We start from the raw sequence: 23,251 nt of genomic DNA on the forward strand, positions 1-23,251 counted from the left end.
GGATTTTGGTTATTCTGTGTGGCATAATGTTTAAGAGTCAAGTATAAGGGGATCTACTGTTGTGTTGCATAATGTGTATAAGGGGTTTATATGTGTATGTTGGGGTACACTACACTTAAGGACATGCCCCATTTCAAGTGACCACACCCCCTTTTCCAAAGCATGCACACCAACAGCCTTTGGTGCGCACTTTATTGACAGTCTTAATTTTTCCATAACCCCACTTTAAAATTTCCACTTCGATCACTGTACATGTACTGTATACAGTATATGCTATATAGATCAATCATAAAAGGTCTGCAAGCCTACCTTTTTGTAAAGACTTCTGAGATCTCTGTACTGCCACATGCTATTTAGCACTTGAGATGCTGCCTTCACTACTTTCGGTGAATGCCTGTTTTAAGGTACAAAAAAAAAAATAACTGTTAGATGACAAATTAGATAAAATGCTGGAAACATGTATTACAGTGTGTAACAGGATTACCATTGTAAATTGAAAGACTAATGCAACTCCTACCATATTGGGATGCAGTCAATTTACCTACAATCAGTATTACTTTTTATACTATATGTATATATATATATGTGTATATATATATATATATATATATATATATATATATATATATATATATATATATAATATAGGCTTTGTCTTGCGCTAAGGATTTTCATAAGCTGCTACTCCGATAAGGCTCTCCTGTTAGTGAGAGTCTGACAATAAGGATGCACAAAAAGATGGATTTATCGGCGAGAGCTGGACTTACAGTAGTACCACCTAGTCAATTATACAGTAATAACCGAATGATACACCAATCACACTTTATATGACAATTCCTTGTCGTCTTCCAGAATGACATGTGAGATTGAAACCCAATGCGTTTCGTCAGAACGACTTCATCAGGGGTATGACAGGAGAGTTTATTATTAGGCCTGTGTGGCAACTAATGTTTCTTTCGGACAAGATAAAATAAAATAAAAGATTGATTTAAGAGAAATCAATCCGGCTTAACAGGCCAGATCTTTCTGTAAAGATGAGGTCCTTAGATCTTGGACTCACAGGGCCGTATTAATACGGATGCACCTTACAGAACAGATTAAATGGTTCCAGATAGGTGTATCACCTCTCAAATAAATAATCACTGCTGTGTAGCAATGTCCCAAGCTCATTCACTGGCTGATAGTAATTATTATGAGTCAGTGAAGTAGCTTGGGACATTGCTACACTGCGGTGTCTTAAGTGTCATATAATGTATAATACCTATAAAATCAGTACCCATAATGAGTATATTACAAGCAAAAAGACAACCTTACCATATTCCCCATTCATGAATGACAGCTAAACCAGTACTCGCAATCTGCGGGTCATATGCATTCCATAATCGCACGTGTAGTACAATAAGTACCTTATAGCAGCATAGAAAATAAATGGCTAACGACAGCTTGGGAGATAAGAAGGGAATCTAAGCACATACCGGTTACATCCATGTACATCGGGGCTGTCCATGCATAGCTGCGGCACCCGGTGCCGGAAGTGAGGGTGCAGTCCTAAGACAGCACTTAACACAGCTATTGAAATGTCCCAATCTATCCGAGCCCTACCGTTATGCACAGCGGTGCCTGGGATCAGGGACATAAGTAGATTGCATGCTGGATAAATAATTGATTTACATCTGATATCCATTGGCTATCAATATTATCAACCAAAAGCATTGCTAACACAGCAACCTGGATGTCCCGATCCGACGGAGTCCTACCGTTATACACAGCAGTACCCTGGATCAGGGACAGTTCCTTGTTGGCTTAGTTAGACATGCACATATAATCATATGTTTTAAAGTATTCATAAATAGCTGTCATTCACTCGAGGGGCCGGGATATTAACCACTATATCAATTTAGAATTTATTTTTTTAGCTGTCATGTTATCTATTTTGGCTTTTTTCACAAGCTTTCAATACGGTCATAGATAAATATAAAGTATAACTGATCACTGGTGATAGGGGAATATGGAAGCATCACCCGTCCTTCAAGGCTAGCCTATCACTATTTCAATATGTATGGCGAATACAGATTTATTACTTTTAGTGATTGAAGAGGTTGGTGTCGAATTAAGAAAGGTCAGATTAGATATAGACACCTTTAAGTCACAAAACCTCAAAAATATAATCACTGATAAAAGTGAGGTGTGGATTGACAAACTTAAAGGGTAAGTGGAAGCGTATCATCAAGAACTATTTAAACGCAAAAATTGGAAATAGTCAATAACAACTATAAAAATCATCTTGTCTATCGGTGGTTAATTGGTGATAATACTGATAGACGTGGTCGTCGTGCACCTAGGGGCAGACACAATAGAAATCAAGCATACACTGACCGATCTTCATTCGCCTCATCCTCTGAGGGTGAAAATTCTGATTACAGAACAGATAGGAATGATTTTTTAGACCAGGGACTATCCCAAAAAGGCAGAGGGTCCGTACCCAACAGAGGCGGGGCGGGTGGAAGAAAAGTGATATTTGACTTATCATCTCATGTACTCACTGAGGCCGAAACATCTGTCTTATCATTGGGACTGTCGTTCGTCCCCACGTGTAAACACTATCAATTTGATTGGACGGTAGACAGTAAAAAATTTGGCAGAAAATTAAGATTAAGGGAGCATTTCTCTAGTGACAACTTGGAGACCACTATACATAATAAATGTGTAAAACTGAGCTCTATCGATATAATGGAATGATAGCATCAAAACATTTTCTTGGATGCTAAATTCTGACAGACTAGGTTGGTTCCCGATAAACCACATTTTTATAACTTATCATAGCCTACATGATCATAATTTATCATAGCCTACAATTGGCCTTCCATAGTTCACCTCCCATTGATTTTCTGGTTGCATTAATTGAGTTAATTCTCACTAAAAAAATGTTTTTATATGGCACACAATACTATGGACAGTGCAAATTTACCACAATTTTATAACTTATCATTTGAACAGAGACAAGCATTAACAGCCTTAACCAACAACTGCAATATAGTGATCCGCCCGACGGATAAGGGAGGGGCTATAGTGGTCAAGGATTGGACTCACTATAATACAGAGATAATGAACCAACTGTCTGACATAGGGACATATGTCAAACTTGCCTGCAATCCCACATTCACCATTAAGAAAACCATTGATGATTTACTGACTAATGCATTGGTAACTGGGATGATTGATAAGAAGACACAAGCATATCTGTCAGTTCAACATCCCATCACCCCAATTATATATACCTTACCCAAGGTACACATGCGGCTGAACATCCCCCTGGCCGACCGACCAGTCATACTGTATTGCCAAGGAAATCATTGCTCTAGCCGCTTGCAGTATTTGTAGATCAGTATTTACAGCCATTGGTACTGAAAATACCTAGTTATGTCAAAGATACAGGTGATTTTTTTTACTAAAATCCATGATATTCAGCCTGATATTTGGCTAGCGACTATGGACGTACAGTCCTTGTACACCATCATCCCACACGGGGCGGGCATCCAGGAGGTCCGGAATAGCCTACCATTGGCCTCCCATAGTTCACCTCCCATTGATTTTCTGGTTGCATTAATTGTGTTAATTCTCACTAAAAATTATACTATGGACGGTGCAATGGTACCACGATGGTCAGTAACATCGCTCCAGCCTACGCTAATATTTACATGGCCGCAATTGCACAAAACTATATCTATGCATGATATAGTGAGAAGCTAGTAAAATTCTATCAATATATAGATTACATTTTCATCCTGTGGCCTGGTACCAAAAAAGAGTTAATCAATATGGTTGACACACTTAATGTGTTAAATGAACCGGTAAAATTTACATTTGATATTGATTCGGAAAAAAATAATTTCCTTGATGTCACTCTATTCAGGGAGGGAGATAAACTTGGGTCGACCCTGTACAAAAAAGTACAGATTGTAATACCTTGTTACAGGCAAATGGCCAACACCCAACGCCATTGAAAGAAAGTCGCAATTCCTCAGGGTCCTAGGGATTAATTCCAGACAATGCTACAGGACAACTGGATGAGATGCGCCAACGCTTCCTCCAGAGAGGGTACTCCAGCACCACCATCGACCGCTGCATTAGTAAAGCTTACGGCCACCATGTGAATGCCAACAAAGAACTATTGACTAATAAAGCTAATAGAATGACATTTGTAAGCACTTTCGACATACATCAAATACTTCAGAAAAGGTATTGAACAAATATTGGCCTACTCTAAATGCAGATCCAACACTTAAATTACAACGATCACCTCCACCAATGTGTGCCTATAAGAGAAGCCCACATTTATGACAATTACTAATGCATCTTCTAATGCAGCCATCACCGATGGTTGATACCTGGCTTACAAATAAGAAGGTTGTCCTTCTTGTACTACATGCAGAGCAATGTTAATGGGTGCGACCTTCCCTCACCCACACTCTGGATGAAAAATCAAGTTCCGGTTTAAACTTACATGCACAATGGACCATGTCATATATCTATTAACCTGCCCTTGCGGACTCTATTTCATAAGTCTCACAACAAGAAACTTCCGATAGAGGATGGCCAATCATAGGCTATCCATAAGATCTGCCCTTGCATCTGTAGAGACTGACAAGCCTGTCGCTAGGCATTTTCTTAAAATCAAGTATCAAGTGTCAAGCCTTCGATGTATGCTAATAGACCATGTACCCAAATTGCCTTGTGGTGGCAAGAGAGAATTGATCCTTAAGAAAAAGGAAGCACATTGGATATTTGATCTGAATACCATTGACCCTAATGTAATAATTCTGATGGTGCAGGGACCATGGTAGTACAAGCTGATGTGTGACTATGTGCCCAGACATTTATTGCCTGGTCATATGCCCACACACAGCTTTTTAAAATTATTTTGTGTAAGTAATGTTTCATTGATTTACACTGTCATTGAGGGGGTTATTTTGGTTTACTCTTTCTGACAAATGCCTTCTTGATGGACAAAACCATGTGCACTGCAGGGGGCAGATATAAAATGTGCAGAGAGAATTAGATTTAGGTGAGTTATTTTTAATCTGTGCAGGGAAAATACTGACTGCTTTATTTTTACACTGCAATACAGATTTCACTTTGAAGTAAAACCCCACCCAAATCTCTCTGCACAAGTAACATCTGCCCCACCTGCGGTGCACATGGTTTTGTCCATTTAAGAAGGAATAAGTCAGGAAGAGTGAACCAAAATAACTCCCTGAGTCTACATATATTGGTGAACCGATTTTTCACAAAAAAAAAGAAAATTTCACCATAAATATTGAAATAGTGATAGGCTAGCCTTGAAGGAAAGGTGACGCTTCCATATTCCCCTATCACCAGTGATCAGTTATCCTTTATATTTATCTATGACCGTATTGAAAACTTGTGAAATAAGCCAAAATAGATAACATGACAGCTAAAAAAAAATTGTGAATGAATGACAGCTATTTATTAATACTTTAAAACATATAATTATAGGATTATACAGTATGTGCATGTCTCACTAAGCCCTGATCCCGGGTACCACTGTGTGTAACAGTAGGACTCGGTCGGATCGGGACATCCAGGTTGCTGTGTTAGTGATGCTTTTGGTTGATTATATTGATAGCCAATGGATATCAGATGTAAACCAATTATAGGTTTATCCAGCAAGGGACACATACAATCTGCTTATGTCCCTGATCCCGGGCACCACTGTGCATAACGGTAGGGTTTGGTTAGATCGGGAACTTTGAATAGCTCTGTTAAGTCTTAGGACTGCCCCCTCACTCTGACAGCCGATTGATGCTAGGTGTGGACCTATCATATGCCAGCCTGGCATGGAACGCACATGACCCGCAGATTTCCGGCACCAGGTGCTGCAGGTATGCATGGACGGCCCGATGTACATGCAATCGCATGCGATTTTATAGGGTGCGATGCCATTACATTAGCTATACAGTTGTATGACATGCAATGAGGTTTTAGGCACCCCCCACTATCCACGTCACCCCGAAGCGTGGCGAGCTGCGGCGGAGCATGTCCTCCCGACCTTTTCATACCCCAACTATACACGCCGGCGTGGAGTTGACATCATATAGTGTGGCGAGCGCAGCAAGCCACCGAGCCAGAAGCGTGGTGAGCGCAGAGAGCCCCGCGAGGGGACGAGGAATACATGTAAAGTCTTCCACGGCCCCTCGCGGGGCTCGCTGGCCTCACCACGTGCTCACCACACTACATATAATCAACTCCCCACCGACGTGGATAGTGGGGGTATGAAAAGGTTGGGAGGACGCATTCTGGCGCCGCTCGCCACGCTTTGGGGTGGCGTGGATAGTGGTGGTGGGGGGGGGCCTAAAACCACATTGCATGTCATACAGGTGTATAGCTAATGTAATAGCATTGCATCCTATAAAATCACATGCGATCACATGCTATTTTGTGGGAGGTGCAATGCGATGTCGTGCGATCCGCCGGGCCAACAGAGCAGTGGATAAATTACATAGGAAAATCGCATTGTATCACACGGCACTAAAACGGCCAATGCGTGTGTCCATGTGGGGTGCACCCGGCTGTCATTCCAAGGGCCACCGGAGCCCCACCAACGCTGGAGAACTAAACCCCTGGTGGACACCGGGTATGTTTACACAGTAAACATCCTATAGTGCTTCATTGTCCCTGCATCCCCATATATATATATATATATATATATATATATATATATATATATATATATATATATATTTTCGTGTAGGGAGACGCACACACTTCAATTCAAGCAATGGGAGTGCCAGGTCTATATAATGTAGAGACTTATACCAATGGTCAAGACCACTGATAGGACCAGCACATCCAAATAATCACCAGTTCAGGTAAGAATGCAACACATAGAGAAAGTATATAAGGCCAATATACTTATCACGGGCAGCAGTGGATCTGGTCTTGATTCACGGACGCCGCCATTTCATGTGTGATCCATGCTGTTTAAATATCCATGTCAGATCCACTGCTGCCCGTGATAAGTATATTGGCCTTATATACTTTCTCTATTTCACATTAAATATGTGTTGCATTCTTACCTGAACTGGTGATTATTTGGATGTGCTGGTCCTATCAGTGGTCTTGACCATTGGTATAAGTCTCTCTCTATATATATATATATATATATATATATATATATATATATATATATATATATATATATATATATATATATATATATATATATATATAAAAACAACCACTATAAATAAACAACAAAACCTAAACACAGCATACAGTATAACATTAATGATTTTTGGGGATAATAAAAAAAATCCCTAAATTTCAAATATATCATTATAATATAAAAATAAACATTGAGAGGAAGAAATAATGATTGGCCTGTCATGCCCTGTATGATCTATTATATAAACATAAAATGAAAAGCTTTACCATATACTACCCTATACTGCAAAATGTTAGGCACCAGATGCTAGTATCCAGTCTGGAGATCTTACTTTAGCAACCTCACTGTCATACATTAGCCAAAACATTGAAAGCTTGCTATAGGTTGAAGACAGGAGGTTGCAGTCAAACACTTTACCTCATATTGGAAATCCTGCCATACACTAGATACTTCATTCAGAGGCAAGCTGTACCCTAGCCACAATAATTGAAGTCCTGCTATATACTAGTCACCATATTGAAAGCCTTGCCATACAATAGTCACCCAGCAGGAGTTTTTAATCATATACTAGCCACTACATTAAAATACAGTTAGATAATTCCATGATGTAACATCCACAGCAGTGTATTTATTCAAGATTATATATAGAACTGTGTCCTCATATATCCAGTCTCAATACTCCATGCTGGGCAAGATGCCTGGTGTGAGTGAATCGGGTATCTTTTTTGGCCAAAGATGCATCTTAGCACAATGTGATGTAAATAGAATGCATGAGCAGACTGTGCTGATCAATCTTCAGTATTGGGCATATTTTTTTGCCGCCATACATTAATCACTTGCCTTGAGAACTTCACCTAACAAATAGTCAAGCTATTAAATGAACTATCGTACACTAGCCAAATGTTTTAAGGTTTTCCAGTAGCCACCTTATTTAAAACCTTACCATACACTAGACATTAGTTTTAAATAATTGTGATGTGTTAGCCACCAGGTTGGAGTTATGTAATGCAGTTGCAACAAGACTGAAATCCCTGATATATACAAGTTGTCTGATGGACAGCCTTACAATACACAAGACAAATCATTAGAGGTAAGATCATTATAAGTCATGTCATGCCTTAAACTAGTTACCAATTGAAACAACTGTCACACACTAGCAATAGCTATATACTGCACAACCTGCAATACACTAGCAGACCCATTTGGAGGTCATACACTATATACAGGACTTAAACCCATGGCACATGCTGCCCTTTAGAATGAGAACACTGCCGTACACCAGCAACCATATTAAATAGCCTGCCATACACTTGCTTTTTGGCAAACAGATTGGATCTCCTCCAGAAACTAGCCATACCATTGGCCTGCAAGACATTTTCTACCATACTGAAGAGCTTCCAATACACTAGCTACCAGATAGAAGAGTATTTAATACAGTGATCACCATACAGAAAATACTGCCCTACCCCAGTCACCAGAATACAATTCCTGCAACAAATCGACATAAAATAGCATTTACATACGTACTTCTGCTACAAAAAAGAAGCAGCAACATTTATTAGCTACCTCACTGAAAGTCTTACCATACTCTAACCTTGAGTATCAGGGTGCCTCTGTGGAAACTGGTGAACTTTTATGAGTCCTGTTAGCAATTGTGGATGCCATTTGATTATTCTATACACCACAGATGACATTCATCAGCCTCATTAGACGTTAGCTAGATTCAGTAAGTTTAAGATGATCCACTGCAATGTCAGCTATAGACAACAGATGGCTTTGTCACCAGACACAATGGCATCATCATCAACTTACACAATAAAAGCAATCTGCTTGATGCAATATCTTATACAGGACTTACTACATACTCCGTAAAACCACATATGCATTAGGGTAAATCCGATAACTATTTCAGCCAAGTGTTCTCTCCTGATATTAGTCAATACCATAATACATACTCTATGGACAAAGGGGGACTATGGTATGCCTCTATACATCATAAATAATTTAGCTTAGACTCTATAAATCACAATGTGACCAGGTCAACCTCTGCTTCCCCAAGTTAGCTTTTGTCCCCATCAGTGAGCCCCATTTGGCTGTAATCAGCTTCTCTATGCTCCAGTTTATTGTGTAGATATCAAATGGACTTTTTAATCTCTATCCTGTCCCTCTTGACACCAGAGAGTTTTTATGTTTTTCCGAAAAGTTAAGTGTCATAATCCCAGTTGGCTCAGACATAAGGGGGGTACATTTTTTAAACTCATTGTTGTTGAAGCCTTTTAGTACTTTTACAAATTTTTGTTTCACCTCTACAATATCAGCAAAAGGTTTTCCTTTAAAGTCTCTTTTCAACTGAGTAAAAAATAGAAAAAAATAGCTTTTTTGGTAAAAAAAAAATTTTTTGCGTTCAGCGCTGTGTGGGCAAGTGCATTGTCATTATGGAAGAACCACTAACCTGTTTGCCACTAATCAGAACATTTTTTCCTCAAAACATAATGCAACCTTTTAAATTTCGAAATCAAAACTTTGATTGACTGTTTGAACCAGGGGTACAAATTCTGAGAGCACAATGGTCTGACCAATCTTCGAGAATTTCTTTATTAATTTCCATCACATTTTCATCAGTTTGGGTGGTCAAAGGATGTCCACAACAAGGTTAAGCATCCACTGACATTTCACCTTATTTGAAAGAGGAGAACAATTTTCAAAATTGTGTTTTACTCATGGCAGCTTCCCTGTAAGCTGTTTGTAGCATAACAACCATTTCCGCCATATTTTCTCCAAAAGGGATATTAAACTTCACAGCAGCATGTTTTTCATGTAAATTAGATATCACAAAAAATAGACAAAAGATTGAATAACTCATTGGAAAAAAATGACTGTGATCAAATGCTACAATGTTGGGCATACTGACTCAGAAGGGTTCTGGAAACATTAACCTAGCTGTGGAAGTACATACTACAAGTGTCCTGCCATCTAGAACATGATTCCTGCTTCTTTTAGGTCCCCCACTGTATTTCAATATGAGTCTCCTGGTCATGCTTATTGATTAATCAGCACAGTAAATACAGGACTGAGCTGTCACCAAGAGGGAAGGTACCTGGAGTTCTTGCTTTTTCCTGACAAATACTGTACCACAATTATTATTAAAATAATAATGTTACAGAAGTAGCAGTAAGATTAATAGACTGCAGATACCATGCTAAAATTAATTACTTTTTTTTTTTTTGAATATAAAATTTTTATTGGGTCAGCAGTGAAAAGATACATACATAAGTGAAACAGAGGTAGAACAGTGAATCCGACAAAGTCATTGAACAATGAATCAACTAATCTAACTAGCTGTCCTGCACATTAGCTGCTAGTGTTTGATTTCAACTGCGCCCCAAAAATTACAATTGAAAGCAAGATTACAGTGTCAAAGGAGAGAAGGATAGCTATTGGGGAGAGAAGAAGAAGAAAGCAGAAGAAAGGTGGGAAGGCAGAGGAAGGCAGAAGAGTGGGGGACAGACACACGAGGGGGTGGGAGGGGTGTACGATCTTAAGTTGGGGACATTGCATGATACATTGTAAACATGGACATGTTAACTGTTTGACAGGAGAGGAGGAGAGTGGAATGCAGTAGTGTCCCAGGGAACGCCAGAGGAAACTGACAGACCCTGGGACTCTCTAAACTCCATCCATTTAAGCCATTTCAGGTGTATCGAGGAAGCCGAAGATGAGTAGCGAGCATTTATCGTCTCATAGAGAAAATGTGTGTGCACCTTGTTGATCACACCTCGTACCGAAGGGGTTTCTGCCGACTTCCAGAGGTGCCCAATGGCGGCTTTCGCTGCGATTAGGATATGCCTTAGGATATAAAGGTCACCCCCTGTTTCTACATTGCTGTAGTGGAGTAAAGCTGTGATGGGCTCTAGCCGGGTCGTGGACTTCAACACGTTGCCGATCAGGGAGGATATTTCCTCCCAAAAGGGCCTAATGAGGGAGCATTGCCAAAATATGTGAAATATAGAACCAATCTCACCGCATCCCCTCCAGCACAAGTGAGAGACTTCAGGCCAGATAGCGTGGAGACGTAGGGGAGTGAAATAGGCCCTGTGACATAATTTGAAAAACATCTCCGAGTGTAGTAGGCACTTAGACATTTTAAACCCTGAGTAGAGGATGTTATCCCAGGTTTCCTCGTCTAGGGTGATGTCAAGGTCAGTCTCCCACTTGAGCTGGGCGGGGAGTTTCCCTTGTTTCGTTGATGCTATCAGATAATCGTACCACCTGGATATCCCACCTTTGTGAGAGCCATTCTGCAACCTGGAGGAGATGAGGGTGGGAGCTGGCAGGATGGGGCCTGTGCTACCTCTAAGAGTCGTTAACCAGTGACGGATTTGTAAGTATTTGTAGAAATCGTTCTTGGAGAGCCCGAACCTCTCCTGGAGCCCTGAAAATTGTATCAGTGATCCCCCTTGGACCATATGTCCCAAATCAACAATGCCAGCGTCTATCCACGCCTCCAAACTTAAGTTGGGGATCAATTTGGCAATAGCTGAGAGGGAGAGGTTGGTGCTCGGAAGAACGATCCCCTCCGTACCCCCCATCAGTCCAGCCCAGGCCTCCAGAGTCGCTTTGGTAGCTGTACAAAGCTCTGTCTTGCCGGGGATGGTCTTAGTAGGGAGCCAAAACATGCCAGTAAGTGGGAAATGACTCGCCATGTTTTGTTCTATTAATACCCAGGGTTTTGGATTCAGGGTGTCAAACCAATCCCTAGCTTGACTCAACAGACATGCCTGACGGTATTTTTCTAAATCGGGATATCCTGCTCCTCCCAGGGCCTTTGGTAAAGCCATGGTTTTCCTTGCTACTCTCGGTTTGGACCCCTTCCATATGTATTTAGTGAACAGGGCGTTGAGTTTATAGAATAGGGACTTGGGGAAATTCCTGGGGATCGCGCGGAATAGGTATAAAAGCTTAGGGAGGAGGATCATTTTTGACGCTGCCAGCCTACCCAGCCAAGAAATTTCATGCAGGGACCATTCCTTAATAAGTTTTTGGAAGGAGTTTAAGAGTGGGTTAAAGTTGCATTCTATTAGGTATGGATCTCTTGCCACTTGGACCCCCAGGTATTTGATGGCTTTCTCTTGCCAGGCATATCGATAGGAGTCCTTAAGGCGAGCTACCATAGCCAAGGGGATGTTTACCGGAAGGGCTTCTGTTTTATTTGTGTTCAATTTATAGTACGAGATCGCTGAATAGGCATCTAAGACTTCATGTACCGCTGGCAGTGATTTCTCCGGTTGCAGTAGGCATAAGAGAACATCATCTGCAAATAAACAGATCTTATGGGAGGTGCTCCCAATCTGCGGGCCTAGGATACGGACATCTGCTCTAATTTTGACTGCTAGAGGCTCCATTGCTAGGACGAAGATTAACGGGGAAAGGGGGCACCCCTGTCTGGTACCGTTGGTAATTGGGAAGCTAGAAGAGAGGCTGCCATTTACGAACACCCTCGCAGACGGATGGGAGTAGAGGGCGAATATTGAGTCTAAAAATCTGCCCCCCAGGCCAAAGCGCTTCAGCACTTCTCTCAGATAGCCCCAGTGAAGCCGATCGAACGCCTTCTCGGCGTCTAGTGACAACAGTAATAGAGGGGATTTGGCCCGGTCGCACACCTCCAGCACATTGAACACTCTACGGGTGTTGTCCGGGGCCTGTCTCCCCGGCACAAAGCCCACCTGGTCCCCCCCCACCAAAAACGCGAGGAGGGGGGCCAGTCTATTGGCCAACAATTTGGCGTATAATTTCAAGTCTGTATTCAACAACGCGATAGGTCTATAATTCTGGACCGAGGTGGGCGGCTTACCGGGTTTCGGAATGGTCACAATCCTGGCTTCTAACATTTCCTTGGGGAATACACCCGCCCTAGAGGCCTCGTTGAAGACACTGGTCAATAGTGGGCTCAATTCATCTTTAAAGCATTTATAGAAATTAGTGGGATAGCCATCAGGGCCGGGGGCTTTATCCCTGGGCAGCCCATCAATGGCGGTCTCTACCTCTACTTTGGACCAGGGCGCGTTAAGAGCCTGGCCCACCTCGGATTCCAACGCTGGCAGACTAATACTGTCAAGAAAGGAAGCAATCTTTTCGTTCGTCGGCTGGGGGGTGTGCGAGTCAGAATTCAGATTATATAGTTTAGCATAGTAGTCTGCGAAGGTGTCCGCAACCTGGAAGGGGTCGACAACCCTAGCTCCCCTGGAGTTGATCAAGAGGTCAATTCTATTTCTAGCTCTCCTCCCTCTCAACTTCCTCGCCAACAGCCTCCCCGCCTTATTACCAAACAGGTAGAAACGTTGATTCAACTTTTCAACGTTTTTCTGGACCTCTCTAAAGGAGAGGGCATTGACTTTCTCCCTGGCCCGAGTGAGTTGAGTGCCTAGGGCCCTGTCAAGGGGGTTGTTTTTATGTGCCGCTTCTAATCTAAGAAGGTCCTCGTCTGCAGCGCGCCTCTCACTCTCCTCAGTTCTCTTCACTCTGGCCGCCGCTTTTATTGCTGAGCCACGTACAACAGCCTTTAACGCGCACCAGTGTGTAAAGATACTAGTATCCTCTGGGTTATTATCAGCTACATAACTGGAGAGCGAGTCCAGGATTGCTTTCCTGGATTCTAAATGGGATAGAGCCGAGCGGCCCAGTCGCCACGGACCCGGGGGAGCCCTGAACGAGCCCAAATCCCACACCAATCGTAAAGGTGAATGATCGGACCAGGTAGTGGGCAAGATTTCGGCCTTAACTATGGAAGCCAAAGACCACTTATCAGTTAAGGCTAGATCGATTCTAGAGTACGATTGGTGGGGATGTGAGAAGAAGGTGTAATCTCTGGTGCTTGGGTTTTTAGCTCGCCAAGCGTCGTGGAGCTCAAACTCGGTAATAAGCTGTTTAAGTCTTCTAGAGGGCCCTAGATCTGGATCACTTCTATGTCTGGGGATGCGGGATCTATCCATTGCTACATCAGGCACTAAATTAAAGTCTCCCAGTATCCATAGCGCCCCCTTGGAGTATTCCTGAACCTTAGAAAACATCTTTCTACTGAATTTCAATTGCCCTGTGTTGGGGGCATAGCAAGAGACTAGGGTCACCTCTGTCCCGTCCAGGAGACCCACCAAGATCAAAAACCTGCCCTCAGGGTCAGCATACTGCTTCGAAACCGAAAAGGAGCACGTATCTGATATTAGGATGGCCACTCCAGCTTTTTTGCGGGGGCCGTCCGCAGTGTAGCAGTGGGGGAATTTGTTATCAAAGAATCTGGGAGGGGCTTTTTTAACAAAGTGGGTCTCCTGTACGGCCACCACATGAGCCTTTAATTTGTGGAAGTAGGACAGCGCCAACCTCCTCTTGTTGGGGGAGTTCAGACCTTTTGCATTCAATGAGATAACATTAATCATTGTGGATGGGTTTGGGGGGAGATAACCTGCTCATCCTCATTGACAACACGTAAGACATGCGTAGGTATATTAAAATCAGCAATATCACATAAATCCTGAACACTTGGGGACAAGACAAGGGGGAGACCCGAGAGGGAGAATGACACGGGGGGGGGGGGAGGGAGGAGGAGGAATTGAGAAGGGAGAAGAGGCCAGAGAGGAGAAGAGAGAGAGAGAAAAAAACAATTGGCAACTCCATAGGGAGTTGTGGTGGGAGACCACAACGTGGCCTTCCCATCAGATGGATTAGGGGGGTAGTGGTCCTAACCCCCATGAGGAGAATTATGATTAAATGATTTAATGTTGCCCTGCATAAAAACAGAGACCAGCGAGCAGTCGCACTAAACTGAGCTAGGGAAGCGTAAGGGTAACTAACTTAGGGCACCGTATAAGGCAATGCGGCTAAACTGGAAGGGAAGCCATAACCACTACAGTCTAACCACATATACAACTACTTATAGAACATAGTGAGGTCAATGCTTCAGAACATGCAAAGTACTCGATGTAATGCAAGGAGAAATTAACAACACAATAACTAAGATTAGCCCAGTCTTTCTCGTAAACTAAGATAATGTTATACGTTACTCCACCGAAGACCAGTCCTGCTGTAGTCTTCGGGCTGGGGAAGCCTCAGGGGGAGATTCAAGCAGTCTCCATTTCGCTAGTAGTTTCATGCCCTCATCGACGGATGTGATGGCTATTGTAGAGCCCTCTCTTTGAATGAGGAGCCGTGTCGGGAAGGTCCAACGGTATAGAATGTTTGCCTTCCTCAAGGCCGAGGTGACAGGCTGCAGAGAGCGTCTCTTAAGCAAAGTGGCTCTGGAGAAGTCGCCGAAGAGCTGTATAGGGCCCAGGATCGCCGCGGATTCAGCCGATGGTCTCGCAGCCTTCAGGAGGGCCTCTTTGATGTGGTAATAATGTACACGCATTAGTACATCCCGTGGGGCATCCTCCGGAGCTGTTCTGGCTTTGGGCAGTCTGTGGACCCTGTCTAGCAGGAGATCAGCAGATGAGGCCGATGGTAACAGCTTTCTGAAGATGTCCTGGACATGATCGTTGAGGCTGCTATTAGAGACGTTCTCAGGTATACCCCTGATTTTGAGGTTGTTCCTCCTAGATCTGTCCTCCATGTCAGTGATTTTCTCACGCAAGGCGCTCACTTCATCCTCTAGCGAAGAGTGTGAGTCAATTAACTCGTTATGGGACTGCACCATCTCTCCCATTTTGGTTTCTAGTGCATCCGTACGGTCACCCAGGTCATCAATTGAGCGTTGGCAGGATTGCAGAGACAGGCGTATTTCGGACGTCACTTCGTCCTTCATTTGGGTGAGGAGAATCTTCAGATTACCCACTGTCAGTGCTGCGTCGTCAGGGATCTCAGTGCGGTGCGGAGTTCCCGGTTGGGCCCCCGGGGAGGGGGGCCGACCCTCTACAGGGGGGGCAGTCGTAGAGGGGCCTGCTGATGTCGCGCCAGACCCCTGCCCACCCCCGGAGCTTCTAGCTGAAGGCTTAAAGAAGGGGACCTGGGGTACCGATTTAATGACTTTACTTCTTTTGGGAGGCATGGTGGGCTTATGTATGAGAGGAGGCCAGAGGGCTTAGATCAATAAAGGTAGGGGTACTTATGGAAGGCTAGTAGAATCTCAGCAGTGCTTATGGTACAGGGCAGCTAACGGCTCGGCTAACCGACAATGTGCCTCATGGGGGGTAGACAGATATTTCACATGAGAGATGGCATATTCAGGGGAGCAGCACAAGCTATATTTGTAGCGCTGACGCTAGTACTGGTGAAGGGGCTCCTGCGGTACACAGCTAGGGGCGACCCCTACAGGTCTTACTTTATACTAGAGGGACCAGATTGTACCATGTGCTGATCACAGCCCCCAGCCCTGCAGTTTCAGCTGTCTTTGTGGCAGGGGACACAAATAGTGTAACTGGCCGGCAGGCAGCAGGGGGTCCAGAGGGGAGCTCCGGAGAGACTCTGAGTCCTGGGACAGCAGGGGTCCCAGGAGGGTGCAGGGATGCGTGTTGGGCAGGGGATGGCAGTCTGAGCCAGTCAGGGGGACTCCCAGCGTCAGCCGCCGCCCAGCCACTCTGCTGGCAGGCTATTAAGGTGAGAGGGGCTTGGGAAGCACCCCGGCTCTCCCTCTCTGTCACTCACTATATGCGGCCTGTCTCCGGTGTTCCCCGCTCTGTTACCCGGCGGGTGGTGGGGTCAGCGGGTAACCCGGCGTCCGACTTCCGGGTTGCGCTCCGTCTGTTGTTGGAGCTGCGGTGTGCACGAGGAGGGGAGGAAGGCACCGCTCGCCTCTCCACATTAATTACTTTTTATATCTGAGAATAAATTACAGACCATGCTTAAATAAAAAAGTTGAAAAAGTTCAGAAGATCTGTAGCACTCTGCCATGTAAGGAGTCACAATAGAAATGTTTGATCCATTCATAGTCCTGCAAGCTCTCCTGTAAGGTAATGAACACATTCTCCTAGTTCTCTCTGTCATTTACCCCCAGCAGCTTTTTCTGGACACCCCACCTTTGAGTTAACTCTGTGCCAAAGTTAATTGATTAGTTACTTGCAGATTGATGCAGCATCTTTTACATACAGTATGAACCAATAAATAATGGAACAACTCCTGAGCCCATTTTACAAGCTCTTTGAGATATAGTAGCTGTTGAGTCTCGAGACCAGTCTATCTTAGCTCTGATTTAATTTTTTTTTTTTTCGATTATTCATATGGTCTGTCTTTTGGTTCCCAAGTGCCCTTTTTGTAGAGATATTCCAGTAGACATTTTCTCAAAGTAAAAATAATGGCAACCATAAGCTAAAGAACCTCAATATTCCAAAGTTGTTTGGCACCTGTTTCCCTGTGAATGATCCATTATTTCCTCTGCTGTATTATCTTTTAACTCATCAACTGCTAAGCTGTCAAATGTATCTGCTCTCCCAGATTTCAAAAACTTGATTTAGGTAATGGTATGGCTTGCAGAGGAGGACTCCGACTGAAATGTTACATGGGAGGAGGCACTATCTAAACAAATCTAAACAATGTTCAACAGTTAAAATTTGGAACAGTGATATTTTTAGAAATAGAGTATTTTTTAACTAACAAGTATTGCTATAATAAACCACATTTTTACACAATTTAACTTTTAAAAATTTGATAAAAACAAAAACATTATAAAAAGTATGTTTGGATTCCCCTTATCAGCTCTATTTTCATTTCCCGTATCTTAATGTATACTATATAAGATTAGTGGGTATTTATAGTACTTTACCAAATATATTTTAATTATTATTTTTGAGTTCACCATATGAAAATCAATGAAGAATAAACAAATAAATCAACAAAGCAAAACCCTTTTTGTTGACCAGTGATACCAGCCTGTAGTCATTTACACTTTAGTGCATGGAGCGGCTACCAAATTCATTATGGACTGAATTGCAAATGTAAGAATATGTTAAAAGGTTTCACATTATAGTTCTGCATACTTGTCTCCTTTGCTCTTTGAAATGCCAACTAATTTTTCAATGCCTCCTGCATCTCGTAGGGCCTTAGCATTCTCCATGTTCTTAGTTATAACTTCATGAAGTGTGCAGCAGATAGCAGTTACCGTGTCATCAGACATAGTCTTGCTTGTTAAGTTGTTGCAGTTGTTTCCCCCAGGAAGACGGTGCACAAGGTCTCGCATAGCATATTTGCCTGAGTTTGTAAACAAAAAAATATATATATTAAAATACAGTTTTCATTGGTTACTGGTGCTTTAAGGTTTCATTACTTAAGATAAAATAATACACAACTTTTCGTGGATTATGAAGAAGTGCAATATTGTGCAAAAACACTGCAATATTGTGCAAAAACACTGTGCAAATATAAAGATTCATAACTTACACCAGATACTAAATTATATGTGCACCTTTTCTATTTTACATTTTCTAAACCTGAGGAGTAATATTTACATTGGATATGAATTTGAGAGAAAGATATCATTCTTAGTACTCCTTTTATTAACTCCAGTACCTGGAAAGAATGGGAAGAATTCTGTAATTGCAAAAGCTTTCCTAATATGTAAGTACCCTGATGAAAGTTTTTGTTGGCAATGGGATATTAGTATAATACATTGACTGTAAAGAAAGTCTGATGTTAACCTTCATGTTTATGGTAATTAAAGTGAGCAAAGCTTAAATAAATATGACATTAATCATGAATTAGTTCACTTACCTTGCATAAACAATGAATCTGAAATCAGGCTAAATGTTGGATGTATAACATGGCAACAATCTATATAAAGAGTATTTTAAGAAGTCAATTGCACTAACAAAATGGTATAACGAGGAGATAACCTCGAAAGGAAGAGACCCATTTTGAGAAAGGGTAGAAGAATAAATAAATAAACAAATCTTTAAACGTCTAGCATGGGCATAAGGAGATAGAAAAGAGAGAACTCTAAAGGGCTTAAGTGAGGCGTCAAAGAAATAGATAAATAAGAGATTTTTAACTAGAGAGGAGATACGTGCGAACAATTAGAATAACGGTATAGGAACAAATGATATTGTGAATACTGAGTGTATTGTATGTAATATATGTACTGTATGTGAAATGTTTTAATGTTTGTATTTGTGAAAGTAATAATAAAATATAAAAAAAAAAAAAAAAAAAGTATTTTGTTCCACCCACACCATGGCTTGCACCTACCTGTAACCTTGTCGAATAACTGAAGATAAAGTTCCTTCATGCCTTTCATCCTCTGACCTCAGAACTTGCCCAATTCATCCAATCTCTTCTGACCGCTATAAAGTTTCTTATTAGTCCCCACACTAAACAATTTTCTTTAAAACAAAACCTCTGTATAGGTATCTGAGGTACTTGTGTAGTTTCACGGTGTTAGACAATGCTACGTTTTCAGCGTAGGCTACTGTATGCTACGTTGTCAGCGTAGCCCAATGGCTGCCTAGCGTAGTCAGCGTAGTGTCCCCGCGGCAGACCTGCATAGTCATCATAGTGTCCCCGTCAGGCAGCGTAGCCACCGTACTGTCCCCGGGATCTGCAGTACTCACACAACGCCGGTAACAGCCAGATCCCCTGCGCAGGCAGATGCCGGCAGAGAGGCGATCATGCGGATGCCGGCGGAGAGGCGCTCCATCTGCCTCCATCTCAGACGCTTTGGCGTCTCAGTAATTCATGCGGCAGGGTACGGCAACCCTGTCCGTATCCGCTTCAGGGAGACGGGGTTAGGGGTTCGGTAGCATGTGCGTCTCGTGCACAAAATGGGGTGCAGGCGCAAGTGCGTCTCATGCACATAAAAGGACGCATTTGCCAGTGCTCCATGTTAGATACTGGCAAATGCCTCCTTTTCAAACCACCACTATGCACGCCAGCCTAAAGCATGGCGAGTGCAGCAAGCCCCTCGAGGGTATGCGTTACGCGTCCTCCTGACCTATTCATACCCCCACTATCCACGTTGGCGTGGAGTTGATTTTATAAAGTGTGTCAAGCGCAGCGAGCCTGAAGCATGGCGAGCGCAGTGAGCCCCGCGAGGTGCCGCGTAATACAAGCCTGAAGCGCAGCGAGCCCTGCAAGGGGATGCAGAATGCACGATATGTAATCCATGTCCCCTCGCAGGGTTTGCTACACTCGTCACGCTTCAGGCTCGGTGGCTCGCTCCACTCACCACACTTTATAAAATCAAGTCAACGCCGACGTGGATAGTGGTGGTATGAACAGGTCGGTAGGACGCGTACCGCATCCACTTGCCACGCTTTAGGCTGGCGTGGATAGTGGGAGTGCTTCAGGAACACATTCACACCTGTCATGTCATCCATCTTAAACAATAATGATGACACGTGTTAACTGCGCTAACTACGTAAGCTCCGGCTAGCCGCGAATGTACTGACTACGCTAACTGCCTACGCTAACTACGTAAGCTCTGGCTAGCCGTGAACATACTGACTATGCTGGCTGCAGCTGCAAGAACACAAAGCTGATACTGACAGAGACGCTGACTATGATAACTATGCTGGCCGCGGGCTAACACTACGCTGACTCTGACAGGGGCTGCGGGAACAATACCCTGATTCTGACAGGGATGCTGACTATGCTAACTACGCTGGCCACGGAAACACTCCGCTGAGTCTGACAGGGACACTACGCTGCTTACGTAACTGCTGCCGTGAAACTACACAAGTACCGTATTTTCGACTCTACCTTAAAACCTACAATAATCATTCTCATTCTACAGAAACCCATACCTATTTCATACGTGTATGGATCATATGGTCGACTTAAGGATGGTCGACAGTCATTAGGTCGACACCACTAGGTCCACATACTGAAAGGTCAACAGGGGACTAGGTCAACATGGGACAAGGTCCATAGGTCATTAGGTCGACACAAGCATTATGTCGAAGTGGTGTATGTCAACAGTCAAAATGTCGACATGGGTTTTTCACTGTTTTTTGACCCGGTCGACATGGACACAGGATAAAGTGCACCACGCTCACCATGCTTCGGCATGGTGCCTCGCTATGCTCAGCACACTGTTTTATTCTCCCACCATGCCCTAGTGGATGGTGGGGCATGAAATACCACCTGCCGGGACATGTCGGCTCAAAAAACTGTGAAAAACCCCATGTCAACCTTTTGACTGTCGACCTTGCCCATGTCGACCTAATGCTTGTTTCGACCTAATGACCTGTCGACCTTGTCCCATGTCGACCTAGACCCCTGTTGACCTTTTAGTATATCGACCTAGTGGTGTCGACAATCTTTAGGTCGAACATTTGACCATATCCCGTTCATACTACAGTATATACTTAGGGGCCCATTTAACAACCAGTTTTAGCTATTTGCACATGATAAATGGTGCACCAGTCAATCGGCTCCAAACTAGCATACGGGCCTTTAATAATCTGCAATGAGGTTTAAATAGAAAAACGCTCTAATAAATGGGCTCCACATTTCTTTACAAATATCTTGTTCTATCTGTTTTCTCTCTCTCTAATAATTGTTGGGAAACAGTACTCTGTATTTGTTTGGCAACTCAGCATACAGAATCTCCTGTAAGTTAATTTGCTCCATTATAATTGACTGTACCTGCAATCAGGGACGGATTAACAGTGGGCCTGATGGAGCTACAGCTCCAGGCCCACTCTCCAAATATACACATTTTGTAGATGAGGACTGGGGCTTTCCAATGAGCTCAGCCCCGGGAACCTGAGATACTGCTGGGCAAAGCTGGAATGTTTTCCCCATAGAATAACATGGGACCCGCTAATTCCAACACCCACCCAGTTCCGACGGCTGCCTGTTCCCCCCCAGCAGCACAGAAGATCTCATTCGAACCCAAATCACTGGGCCTTCAATCTCATACCAGGCGGGTTCATATGGGTTAATTGGTCAGTCATCGGGAAATACCGGACCATGATTGGCTGGTGGGCGGGCCTAAGTCCCGGTCGGGGGGGTGGAGCCCCAGAAGTAAACAGAACACCGGAGCTTGGTAACAGCGTTGCAGGGGTCCCGGAGAAGCCATGAAGACGTCCGGTGAGTATGTTTTATCTCCACAGGTACTACACTATGGATTCTACTGGAGAAGGGGACCGATCTTCTATCAAGTCTGGTGAGTTGGAATGTATGGGCTCCGTGTGTAATAAAGTTATACTGTAAAGTTGCCCATACACTGCCTGTGATGTCTCGCAGCAGTGTTCGGACACCCAACAGCCTGCGAGCCGCCGGGACCTTCAGGGATGCATGCAATCCATTGTTAAGGATCGCATGCGTCCCTGCTTCCCGCCCACCTCGCCCGCCAGGAGGAACGGGTGGTCGGATGGCCTGCCGGTCCGACCACCTGGTCAGGTCCGATGCGCATCGGACCCGACGGCATGTCAGGGAGGGCCGATTTGGGCCGATTTAACGGGCCGATTGGTCGCAATCGACCGAAATCGGACCAAATCGCCTCAGTGTATGCCTTAAGTGTGTCTGTTTGTTTTTTAACTATTTGTACTGCTGGGGCACTACTAGTCCCAGTGGGCCCTTTATTGCCCCCATGCTGGGACTTGTGGTTCTCCAAGTCCCTGCATGCGGTGCTGGCTTGCTGGGACTTGTAGTGCCACAGCAATACACAATGGTTTATTCTTTTTTTACACTATAATCAGCTTGATGCCCACTGCCCAGGGGCATCGAGGACAGATCCGGGCTTCAGCATGGACAGGTAAGTTCTAGAGGGGGGAACCCCTTCTTTGTGGGGGTCCCCACTTCCCAGGACCCTTGCCCATGCTGACCGGTTAGAGGGCTGAATTTGCCGGGGGAGACTTGTATAAAAAGTCTCACCCGGCTGTGGCATTACCCTGCTGACTGGTTGAGCCCGGTGCTGGTTCTTGAAACACGGGGGACCCCTACTCATTTTGTCCCCCATATTTTGGGAACCAGGATCGGCCCTTGAGCCTGGTGCTGGTTTTATTAAATCCTGGGAACCCCTATTTGTTTTGCCCCGTGATTTTATGAAACAAGGACTGGCTCTTTGAGCCCGGGGCTGGTTATGCTCAGGAGGGTGGACCCCACGCCGTTGTTTTTTTTTTTTACATTTTTGTTTTAACTCTTTTT

The 23,251-nt window shown here is 43.7% G+C and overlaps 1 protein-coding gene and 1 long non-coding RNA gene across 10 annotated transcripts in view; one reads left to right on the forward strand and one right to left on the reverse strand.

Moving 5' to 3' along the window:
• The window catches only part of CTNND2 (catenin delta 2), a 444,220-nt gene that overhangs the window by 78,074 nt on the left and 342,895 nt on the right, over positions 1-23,251 (reverse strand). For all 9 annotated transcript variants that reach the window (XM_083188240.1, XM_083188245.1, XM_083188239.1 and 6 more), the window contains 2 exons: positions 18,145-18,355; positions 310-394 (listed from right to left, as the gene is read on the reverse strand). In XM_083188240.1, the coding sequence (XP_083044366.1) occupies positions 310-394; positions 18,145-18,355 (296 nt within the window). The remainder of the gene's footprint in view (positions 1-309; positions 395-18,144; positions 18,356-23,251) is intronic.
• Positions 1-23,251, forward strand: part of LOC146080696 (uncharacterized) — a 52,473-nt gene that overhangs the window by 14,492 nt on the left and 14,730 nt on the right. The gene's annotated exons all lie outside the window — the stretch shown is intronic.

The sequence above is a fragment of the Crinia signifera genome, chromosome 5, assembly GCF_055691185.1.
Source record: "Crinia signifera chromosome 5, ASM5569118v1, whole genome shotgun sequence".
NCBI classification, from domain to species: domain Eukaryota; kingdom Metazoa; phylum Chordata; class Amphibia; order Anura; family Myobatrachidae; genus Crinia; species Crinia signifera.